The 11,906-nt window shown below is 41.0% G+C and overlaps 1 protein-coding gene across 2 annotated transcripts; it reads left to right on the forward strand.

Annotated features, from left to right (window-relative positions):
- The first annotated feature begins 2,624 nt into the window (after window positions 1–2,624).
- FANCB (FA complementation group B) lies at window positions 2,625–11,822 on the forward strand. Of its 2 annotated transcripts, XM_033147380.1 has the most exons (8): window positions 2,625–3,853; window positions 4,985–5,137; window positions 5,959–6,051; window positions 7,512–7,640; window positions 8,314–8,462; window positions 8,793–9,229; window positions 9,969–10,206; window positions 11,335–11,822. In XM_033147380.1, exons 1-8 carry the CDS (start codon window positions 2,939–2,941, stop codon window positions 11,738–11,740), a joined length of 2,520 nt encoding a protein of 839 aa, XP_033003271.1. In that variant the 5' UTR covers window positions 2,625–2,938; the 3' UTR covers window positions 11,741–11,822. The 2 variants fall into 2 exon arrangements, with proteins under 2 accessions (XP_033003271.1, XP_033003273.1); XM_033147382.1 differs by lacking the exon at window positions 4,985–5,137.
- The last annotated feature ends 84 nt before the right edge of the window (window positions 11,823–11,906 follow it).

Here is an 11,906-nt window from a genome sequence, read left to right on the forward strand (position 1 = left end):
AGTCCCCGCCCCCCTTTCTCTCAGCGACGACCAACCAGGCCAGCTCTCGTTCAACAAAAAAACAAACAAACAAATCATACGTAGCGCACACGCGCGCGCAGACGTGAAACCACAACCTCTCACTTCCTCTCTCTCTCTCTCTCTCTCTCTCTCTCTGGAAGCCACGCCCATTCATTTCCTGGCGTGATTCTGTCCTATCCTACCGCGCGTGGCCCTTCACCTCTCCATTTACGGCCCCGCCCATTTCGTTTGCAACAGCCAATGGCGCTCGGCTTAATGACGTAACGTGACTCCATTCCCAGGATTCTTTTGTTTGGCGGGATTGTTCGGAGCTTGAGGCTCCGGCCGCTATTGCTTGTTGCTGGTGGTGGGGAATGAAAGGTGCTCCCGCGGTCTCCTCGCGCGTTGTGTTGAGGCTTATCGGGTCCTTCCCCCCACCCGCCCCCTTTGCTCATTCAGATCAGTGGGACCTGCTTCCAAGTAAGTGCACCTAAGGTTGCTCTTTAGTATTCCTACAGAGAGATGCCAACCAGGAAAAGGATGGAGATTTCACTCCCTTCCCCCATGCCATCGTGTGCCTGTGTGGCCTGGTGGGTGGTTTACAGAACTAATACCACCCGCTCACAACGAGGGAATAGGTTGACAATGCTAAAGTCAAGTGATTCTGAGGAGGCAATCTGAACACCTCTTAAATGGGACCTCTTATAAAAGATCTCAAAGTAGCTGTCTTAATACAAAGAAATTTCAGAAATAGACTGGAAAGAGAAGTGGCTGAATTGCAACTAATCACCAAACTTAAAACCATGGAGAAACCTGGTTTGAACAAAGACATTGGATTCTTATCTCATTATACATAACAAAGCCATCCTTAGCCATCTCACCCCTTGCCTTTCCCTGCAAGACTAATTGCAGCCATTTAGAGTCGTCAACTGGTTTTCCACACTTATCAGCCTATCACCCATTCCCACCACCCTTCTGAGTAATACCCCTCCCCACTCCCCCACTATATTTAAGGATCTGGTGACTTCCGTTTCAGTGTATCTGAAGAAGTGTGCATGCACACGAAAGCTCATACCAGGAACAAACTCAGTTGGTCTCTAAGGTGCTACTAGAAAGAATTTTCGATTTTGTCTTAAATGGGAGTAAGCCCCATTGAGTTCAGTGGGGCTCCCAGCTCAGACTACATGCTTGAAATTTATATTCTGTAATTTCTACCCAATAGTATTCCACCTGTGTTCTCCTTGCTGCTGCATGGAACAGCACATGAATTGGACCTTTGGATTTTGTAAGCAAAGCATTTTAAACTTACTTTAACAGAGTGAGGTCCGTTTATTGCCAGAGTGCAAGAGAGAAGGGCGAGCTCTATAAGCAAACTAAATTATTCCCATAGCATGTTGTTGCTTAACTGTGACTGTTTTAAACCTTGCTGGGGGCTCTCTCTGGCTGGAGAGTGTGCAAAGCCCCACGTTTTGAGTCTAGGTGCCCAGCTGATTCTTTTATTTTTTACTCACATGTGGGTCAGATCTATTTTCCTCCCACAAAAACCAGATAGAGAAAAGAGTGGTTGTAAGCCTATGTGTCATTTGTGTCCTACACCATCAGATAACTAAGATCACATGTGCATTTACTTTTAGAATCAACACTTCCTTTAAAAAAGAACATATGTGATCACTGGCTCTATACAAAAGCTCTTGTATTTTTTGTAGCTGTTCAGAATAAACTCTTTAGATTTTATCTCCCTTGATAGCATGACCAGCTGTGGTTCTCAAAATGTCAACTTCCACACAGTGATTAAAGTTACAGGCTTGTCTTCCTTTGCAACTGGTCACCTTGGAGCCTGTCTCTTGTATTCCATAGCAGTAGTGTATCCCCTATGACATTCCTTTGAGGTTGCTATTGTATACTGTACTCCTTTAACACATTGAGCTTAGTGGGGCTTGCTTATAAGTAGACATTTTATAGGTGGCCACTGAAGGATGAAATACTGTATCTGAGAAACCGGATCATCTTTAGGTTAGAACCTAGCTATTTGTAGCACCATTACTTTTCCATTCCAAAGCAAGAAATGACTTTAAGGCCTGTTGGTTGAGGTAATTTACATCCTGGGGAAAGCTTGATTATGCTGGACAGTTGTAATTTGTCCTGACATCACATGTGCGATTTACTAGATTTCTGTGTCTAATCCTGATTAAAAATTGTCTAATTTCAGATATTTAGATGTTTGTCACTAGTGAGGATTGGCTGGACTAATCCCAGGACTGGATTCAGTGGACCTTACTTCTTGAATAGATTCTATAGGGATTGGCAGCTAAAGAAGGTACCCTTCTGCTTTAACTCATCTTTAAGTGTAAACAGTACATGGGTGAAAGCAGGGGACCTTATTCAGCCTCACTTGCAGCCTTCTGGGGCCACATCAATAACAATTAGCCAGAAAGGCTATGTTCTCCCTCCACTGTTGAAGGCAGTATGCCCCTGAATATCAGTTGCTGGGAATTGCAGCTGAGGAGAGTGCAGAGCAGGGCTGGTGAGAGATGTGGCCTGGGCAGCTTTCAAGGGCTCAATGGAGAGGCTTGGAGGACTGTATTTGGCCCCCCGTGGGGCCTGAAGCTCCCCACGCCGGGTTAAACGCTGCAATCCTAGGTATAGTTATCAGGAAGTGCCCTCTTTACTTAGATAAACGTACTTAGAATCCAGCTGGAAGTGTTTTGTTGAACTGAATTATTTGTGTGAATGTGACTTCTTTATGGGCGCAGACTGATCCTTCCTTACTGAGGTTAAAATGATCTGCTTTCTATTGCTATATTGCCAAACACTTATTATTTTTCAGATTGGAAAAATGCTGCTCAGATCAAATGCTACATTAAACAGAAGAATTATCCTAATGAAAAGCAGGAGAAAAACTCATGGCCTTCTAGCAGTGGACATATTTTAAGGAAATATGTTGATGGAGAAGTTGTTGTCATATAATGGGGAACTCCTGATTTTCCAGCTGTCAAAACTGAAATCCACACAGGGCGGTGGTACAAAAGTGATGAAATTGCACGTCAGGAGAATGTCATTTGACAGTTGTACTAAACAGTTTATTGAGATGTCTACTGGGTCATTTAGCGATTGTGAGGATGGTGTGGAAATGATTCATTGCAGCTGTGGATCTGACTTCAGAACAGGAATCCTTCACCCTTGTGTTCTATTGAAAAAGAAGACGAAGAAGAACACAAAATATAATTTACTCTTGCTTCATAACAGTAACAAATTTGAGCTGGTTCTGCATTTTAAATTGGATTATGAACTGAAAGAACCCATAAAGTTGCTTTCTGGCCCAACAGTTTTATGGAGCCATGAAAAAAGCCTGTTTCACATTTCTCCCCAAACTTGCACTGTTTTATGTGCCCCTGTTCGGCTTTGTTCCATCAAATGGGCGGGTGAGATTAAGGGTCAGGGTGCTGTTGTTCTGGGAACAAGACCTGCTTGTTTGACAGAGAGAGGCAATGGGCAAAGTGTTCCCAAATCAGATGCATTCATCTGGGGTACTGAGTGCTTTGCCTACGCAGTGGAGAAACAGCAAGTGCTAACAAGGGCCAATTTTGTTCCTCATGCTTATGGCGGCATGGTATCGTGTGTGCACGTTTGCGAAGCCGATGCCGTGAGAAGCAAGTTCAGGACGTCAGTTGTCGTAGTCACAAGCAAAAGCCAAGTCATCCTTTTCCAAGATGGCCTGCCAAAAGATGTTCACCAGCTTCCATATGAGAATCCCTGTTCTGTACAAGTAGCAGCAGTGGAAGGAAACAGCCAGTTGGTTGTTGTAACCTTTGCTTCAGGAGATGTGTGTGCTCTATGGATGCGTAATTTACAGGTATTGATCCGATACTTTGTTCTTAGGCTTGCAAAGGTTCTGCCTTCTTACGTTATGCAATGCGCTCAACACAAATCTCTGCAGAAACTGTTGCACGTATTGAGTGATGGAGCTTGCCTATATTCTGCTTTTCCACAATAGGCAGGGCCGAAAGCGGCTTACAGCAAACATTCAAAACATTGTATTTCCAGTGCTCTGTATTTCAAATAGAACATATCGGTAAATTCAAAATGACAAAAAAAAACACAATTTGGAAAACACAGAATAAATTCTGTACTGTATTACAAAAATGATGAGAAGATAAATACAATAGAAAACTAGAGTTCACAAACAATACTGTTTATAGTACTGGTTTCACTGCATTCTAGGGAGCCTGGCTACCCATAAGTTGAGAGGTGATGAGTAGATGGCAAACAGCTGGTATACAAGCTAGATGACATAAAGTTGGCTCCCACATCTCTCCTCCAGAGGAGGATTTTCCTAGCAGTTGAGATGAATAGGGAAGCCTTTTGCCTTCATGGAAGCTTCAAATGCATACTGGATTTCTGATGCTTGCAGAACCTCTTGTGTGTAATAGGGGTAGTGAGATGTGCTGGAGCTGATGCCAACCTAGGTGTCATTCTACTTTCTTTGAAAGCCATTCCTCTTAACCCAGAGCTCATGGTAGTTACTCCGTGTTGAAGCTCTCTGTGGAGTCATGGAGGCAATTTTGAAATAATTTTCTAACTCGTTCGAGGGCTGAATATACGTAGATGCTGGGGCTAAGTCCTCACTCAAATGAAGTCCTGAACAAAGGCACAAAACCAGATACTTGTGTGCTCAGTGAACATAGGTGCACCAGAAATAAATTTCAGAAGAATGAAATAAGTTTTAAGTATGCATAACACAGCAGATGATAAAAACGCCCATGCTCCATTTCTTAAGGATGGATTCACACAAAGTTTGTCGCTCTTGAAATTAATTGAAGAATATAATTGCTTGAAATGTCCGTTATAACTGTAGTTGGTGCTTTGTGGTCTTGCTGCTGCTGCTGCACCATACTAGCTTAAGCTATCTAATACAGTATGAGAATATTTTAATTTCATGTGCATAATGTAGATATTAACGAAATGAAAACATTTCCAATTGCAGGTGGTTTCTTCCTGGAAAAATGTGAGGTCTGTTCTGGTAGATGATTTTGTTGGCATTGGAACGGAGCAAATCTTAGTTCTTCTAAAGACTGACTCCATCTCAGAAAGTTTAAACACATTTCAAATATCAAATTTTGGAAATGTTCACCATGTGGTAAGATTTACTGATTGGGGAAATTGTTGGGAAAGGTTTCGGTAAAAGGTATTTTGCAAGGAGTCATCTGCTTCGTGGCTTGCTTTGATTCAAATTTGGAAGAAGGTGTGCCTTGCAGAATCAAATGCCTTTCATAACTCTGCCTTGTTTTGGCATAACGCTGAACCATGCCTCTTTGTCTTGCATATGCTCCCATCCCTGGCATGGCTACAAGGGAGAATTAAAAAGCTTCCTTTTTAGATTAACTGCATTTTGCAGAGTTATCCAAATTCAAATGAACTGGTGAATCTTAACTGTGGTCTGTTGGAACAACTCAACTTAAAAGAATAGTTTCTGTAGTTAAGTTGTTTCAATAAAGCACATTGAAGATCAATTGCACATGAAACTGGTTAATCTGAAACAGGAACAGAAGCTTCTGATCTTGTGGAGGTGAGATGGGAAGTGCTTGAGCCAAATACTTAAAGCTTACCTAAGAACAAGCTGCAGTTATGTCCAAACCGGGCTACTGTGTACTATCAATCTCATCTTTCAACTAAAAACCAGTAGATGTGTGGAATATTTTTTTAATGGTTGGAGTATAATTAAAGTACATATATTTTAATAGATCTATATTGCATCAAATCTACAATATTATAATTATATGTAACATTTATTATAAAAATACAGAAATGTAGGCTTTGAAGTGGATACAATTGTCATTTTCACTTGGGTGGCGCATGAATGGAAGGCTTTTACTTTGTCCTAATGTGGCTCAGAGTTTTCCACATTCGTGCCTCGCTTACTTTCAGGCATAGAGTTAAATATGTTTTGCCCGTCTTTAGAATAACATAAGCTATGAAGATGACTCACATTCTACACAAGAGCTACAAAAGAACCACTTCCTTACTATCAAAGGACTTGAAGCAAGATTGCAGGTTTGGATCCATTATCTGCCTCTTGATATGTCTTGACCACTCAGGGTTTGTTTTGTATTAACAAACTTTCATGCAGCATAAACTCTGTTTTGGATCATAAAATTTCGTTGATGTTTGCAAATGCAGAACCAGGTAGTCGTACTGAGTATTCCCTGCTATAATTACTGTTGAGTTGTGTTGTGTGGAGGGAATCTTAACTTACTGGAGTGTTCAGTGTCTAAGCTCCTCGTTGTATGCTGTGGGGCTTAAAGGTAAAGGGGACCCCTGACCATTAGGTCCAGTCGCGGACGAATCTGGGGTTGCAGCGCTCATCTTGCTTTACTGGCCGAGGGAGACAGTGTACAGCTTCTGGGTCAATTGGCCAGCATGACTAAGCCGCTTCTGGCGAACCAGAGCAGCACAGGGAAACGCCGTTTACCTTCCCACCGGAGCGGCACCTATTTATCTACTTGCACTTTGACGTCCTTTCAAACTGCTAGGTTGGAAGGAGCAGGGACTGAGCAACGGGAGCTCACCCCGTCAAGGGGATTCGAACCGCCGACCTTCTGATCGGCAAGCACTAGGCTCTGTGGTTTAACCCACAGCACCACCCGCGTCCCAGGCGGTGGGGCTTACTCTCAGGTAAATGTGCACAGGGCTATAGCCTTGCTCTCTGCAAGTTTTGAAGTACTGATAGCCATCACTAGTTTGTTTGGAAGCTAGGAAAGAAAGGCTTATTGCCCATGATTCACTTTCCAACCCAAATTAAGATAAGGGATAAGCACTAGGAATTATTGTCCGCACTGTTGACTGGCCTCCTTCTACTGCCTTGTATACGTCCTTGGAAGCCTAATGTTGAGATGATGATGATTTTCTTAATGTACGTGCCTTGCTGCTGACTTTATTTTACATCATGTTTTGTGGCTGTCTACTGTGGATGACACATACTGTATAACCTTAGCTGCTACTTTGCTGTGAATTCATATGAAACACTTATAAAGACCTTTGATGGGAACATGCCAATGGCCAGGAATGGTAGGAATTCATTCATTCCCATTCAGCCTTTACTGGCATAATTTAGAGTTGTAGATGGGCAAAATCTGGAGGGCTACAGATTAGCAGTTTAGGTTTCCATGTGATACATGCAAAGAGCAAAAACATCAGCCTAGCTGAAGACTGGTAGTATAAAAGAAAAGCAGGTTGCTGAAAGAAACTTGATGTCCAAAGTTCAGGTAGCTGCACAATTTCTGCAGTGAGTAGCTACAGATTTTCCACTCTGCGTTGTCGGTTTTGTCAATTATCACAGCAACCCCAGAACTTCCCATTTCTATGTTAAGCTATGGTTTTTATTTTATTTTTAACAATGGGAGAGGAATCTACAAGGGTTAGCTCATACCGGTCTTTTAATATCTTGCAAAAGAAAAGCATTACTCTTGCAATGTCATCATCATGAACTCTCTAACTCCCTTTGTATCCCATAGGCTGGCTTTGCTTCTGTTCGAGAGCTACAGCAGCATTTACGGCTCAAAGAAAAGGTTCTGGTGGAAAGTTGTGGAGCATTGATTGACCTAGTTCAAGACCAAAAACATAGTCTTCCAAGTGCGGAAAAGGTATACTACATGAAGATTTATTTTTTTCCTGTAACAGAGACATGCTTTTTTTTAAAAAAAAAAAAATGAACAAGTTTTGTTTCCATTTTTCTATAATAGGTAGGGACACAGGCTTCTAATACTTTGCATAAGTCACACATTGGTAGCTGTAACCATGTAAGAAATATTTCTCTATGTTTGGGGTCAACCTTTTTCCACTAAAGCCAAAAATAGCCAATCTCTAAGGAAATAGAGGTACAAAATTTTGTTGCTTAAGGACATGACTATCACAGAAAGGTTCCTATGCCATACACATATTTTTAGCTCAAAGCATTGCAATCACTGGTTCCTTTCCATAGTTTATGTGGAGTAATACAGAACTCTTATCTGTTCACCAATTAGTGGAATTCTCTCTCAAATTAGAACAAAGGAACAATTCAAAATGGGCGCAGTTTTTGAAGTTGTCAGGTAGGTAAATAGCTGCAGCTGTGGGTTGGGGGAAAAAAACCCTATAGAGGGTTATGGAAACTATTTAGCATATTTTTGTTGTAAAACTGGAGTGTACCATACTGATTAATCTTTTAGCTGAAATATATGAAGAATAGTAGTGTTTTCCTGGTTCTGGAATTGTTTGAACTGTGACACAGGCTTGTTTTGGGCATATGTGTAAATGTGTGTATTTTTTTCCTGAAAGGCAGGTCTTGTTTCCCTCTGGGATGAACCGTTGGATAATGGCACATCAACTCCATCTATAGGCAAAGAGCAGCTTGTACAGGAGGTTTGGTACCGTGTGGTGGAGGACAACTTAGTAGTTGGAGTGAAACTAATGGACACATATGACTTGTAAGTTGTATAAATCCTATACATCGACTACAGATAAACGCTGTTAGTGGTAAACATTATATAGCCTACAACTGCAAAAATTAAAAAATAGAAAATAGAAAAGTTAAGAATTGCTCCGAAAGAAAATGCAAAAATAAATAAATAAAACCCTGAGTTTGATTAATGTACATTAGATTTATATGGTATAAATGCAAGGTACATTTTAGTGTATGTTTTTGCTACTATGAAGAAACAGTAAATCTCGAATATATCAAGAGAAGATCACAGTGCACTGCCAATCCTGCATTTGTTTTTTGTTTCTTAAGTCAGCATTTTTCTTTTTTTGAACAGGCTGCTCAGTGATGTCCGTTTATCTTTGATAATGGGTCGGAAATGCCCTTCAGCTTTCCCAGCTAAGTGCCGCTGCAGCGTAGTTGCATTGAAGAAAGCTGCGCTGGCAGAATCCGCATCCCACTGGCAACTGGAGCCGCTGCTTAAAAGGATCAAGCTAGATTGCCATAATGGGAAGGAGTGCAGTGGGGAACCTTCTCAGGTGAAGGCGGATAGGATAAAAAACTTCACTGCAGTTACCGAGCTGTCCCCTTTCTTGGCATTGCATGAAGTAGGCTGCGTGGTACTGTTACACGCCACGAAGAGAAGCTGCAGAGATGATGAACGTCTGCAGAAAAGCAAAATAATGGCTTTATTATGTGGGAAGATTTTATTAAGTCTGGCTGAGGTTTCTGCTGGAAAATATTCGATAAATCTAAAAGATTATAAATACACAGGTAAACCTTTTATGCAGGGATTGGTAACTACTTGCTGTACTTTTGGACTATTTATTTAAAAGCTAGAACTATGGGTTAGTTAGGTTTTTTTAAGCTTACCTGCTGTAGTATATGAAATATTGACTTTAGTTTGCAGACCTGATCAGGAATTGAACCCAGAACAGGTTTACTTGGTTTCTGACTTAGGTATTTTGCCAGTTCTCTCCCAAAGAGCTGAATAGGTAGCAATAGTTTTCTTTAGAGTCAAAACATTACTTTAAAAAAAACAATGGAACACTTAACATTTCTCCCCGTCTCTTAAACAGTGTCTTTTCTCTCTCTCATTCCATCCCACTCTGGTCTGGATGAAAGCTTCAAATTTAATTTGTGTCACTAGGAAGATGACTTAATAATTCTGAAGCAGACACCTGAATGATGAAGAGGTGGTTTTTGGTTGGTTTTAGGGATGATATGCAGAATGTGGGAGGGATGTTGTCACCAAACAAGCATTGTTAAGCTGATTTTAAATTGCTTGTTGACTGGCACCAAGAGTTTACAATAGGGCAGCAAAAATTTACCACAAATGCCTTCCAATCATAAAATAAGCTAGTCTAAAGGAATGCAACATCTAGATCTCAGATTTGATCTAGGATTTTGCTTAATTGAAGGATTTAAAATGAAGGGGAAACAGTTGAAGGGATGCTTTGAATGCTCTGCACACCGTTTTAATTTCATGAGTGCTTTTCTGTCCCTGCTGCAGGTGCCATAAAAGATCTTGTTGCACTTTGTGCAGTATCACACAAGGTGTCACTTCAAATCATTTCCTCTGAGTATACATTGATTCACATAAAAACATGGCTGCAGGAACAGATGGAGTGTGCACCAATAAAAGAATATCCTGATACTTTCATCTCTTGTAAATCCGGAAATCTGAATGGCACTGTCTTCAAGTGGAATCTCAAAACACCATTCGAAGGAACTTTAACAGTATTTTACAGGTAATGGCAATTGAAAAGCTGAAGATACCTTTCTCACCTCATTTTGCCTTGTGAGCATGACAGCTATAGACATTGCTGTGCTAGCAATCTAAGACCATTTTGAATAGCTGTGCTATGCTAGCTAGATGAGTAGGTTATTGGGCTCTCTTGTAAACATTTTAAGTGATCTCCATAGGTGAGCATAGAAGACCCCACAACTATAATTACAGCGGCTTCTTTCAATGAAGATGATATAAACTTGAAACAAGGCACCCTGTGGAATTTTCAGAACTAACATTGCTATCTACCTTATGGAAACATATGATGTCCCACTTTGAATTTGGTATTCAAGCAAACCAGGTAGAAGCTGGTGGGCACAGCCATAGACAATACATGTTAACTTCCTTAGAATTTTGCTCAGTCGTTTTAGAGGACATTTTTTTACGGGACAGGTTTTCACTGTGAACATGATCAGTGAATATTCTTCCAAGTGTTCTACCTTAGAAAGAGCTTTTAAATGCAATACAATCTCAAGTTGTGAAACACATATCTGTTATGGCTTAATTCACTTACGCAAACATGTTTATATCCTAATTCACATAGGGTTTCATTGCCTTGGTCAAGGAACTTTGAAGCTCACTGAATAGCTTCAAAGAACCTCATTTTCCTTTTCAAAGATTACTAATACTAAACATACTAATCTCAGTTACAATGCATATTTTGAGCACAATATTTAAACAGATTGTTTAAGTAAAAGCCAGGCACTGGGGAATTCAGTCCCCATAGGCTATTGGGCTCCAGCTCTCATCAGCCCCAGCCAGCATGGTCAACAACCAGGAAGGTAAGAGTTGTGGTTTAGAGGACTGCAGGTTCCTCATTCCTGCTCTAAACCTTAATTGTAACCTGATACCTCCTCCTCCGGGAACATTACTGTCAGTATATCTTGCTGAGCCCTGCTTGCTTCTGCCTTTCCCCATACTTCGCTTTTGTTCCAAAGGGAAATTCCTTTTTTCACCTTTCAGTTAAAGCGTAAGTACGGTGCTTCATGTTCTGAATAGCTTCTGGTTTACATTTAAACTTCTGCTGGTGAATTTTTATGAACAATGGTAACCGACCTTTTTTTTTTTTTTTAACAAATCTGCTTTACAGACACCAAACGATTTTGTTCCAGTGCCTTCATAACCTCACCGGATCGTTGCCACCAGCCTGTAAGATAAAACCACTAAGGGTAGGAAGAAAGAAGGTACTTGCTGAACAGCTTGCACTAACTTTAGAAAAGGAAATGGTCACTCTCCGGCAAGCTTCCTCCGCAGCTCTAAGCCAACCTGAAAACCACTTGTCTCTGATTTATGAGGAGAGCAAAGAAGCAAGTAGCGTCTCTGCAGTGCAGCAGTTCAGAGAGCAGTTTCAAAGGGAGCAGAAGCAATGCATGCTGGGTATGAACCGAACAGTGGGTGGTGCCTTGTACAGGAGACTCATCTTGAATGTATTTGAATCGCAGCTGAATTCTGACACAATTGCGTGGCAGTGCTCATTACTCGGAAAACTTATTTGACTTATTTCTTAGCCAAAGCTATAACGTGACGCACTTCACATTCCTCTTTATGATTAAAATGAAGAATCCATTAGTGCTCTTATTTCTGTTCAGCAAATGATCAATTGCAAGGGAATTATTTTGCAATGTTTCAAAGAGCTATAGTGAAATGCCTGTCTGAGCAAAA

The sequence above is a fragment of the Lacerta agilis genome, chromosome 4, assembly GCF_009819535.1.
Source record: "Lacerta agilis isolate rLacAgi1 chromosome 4, rLacAgi1.pri, whole genome shotgun sequence".
Classification (NCBI taxonomy): Eukaryota; Metazoa; Chordata; class Lepidosauria; order Squamata; family Lacertidae; genus Lacerta; species Lacerta agilis.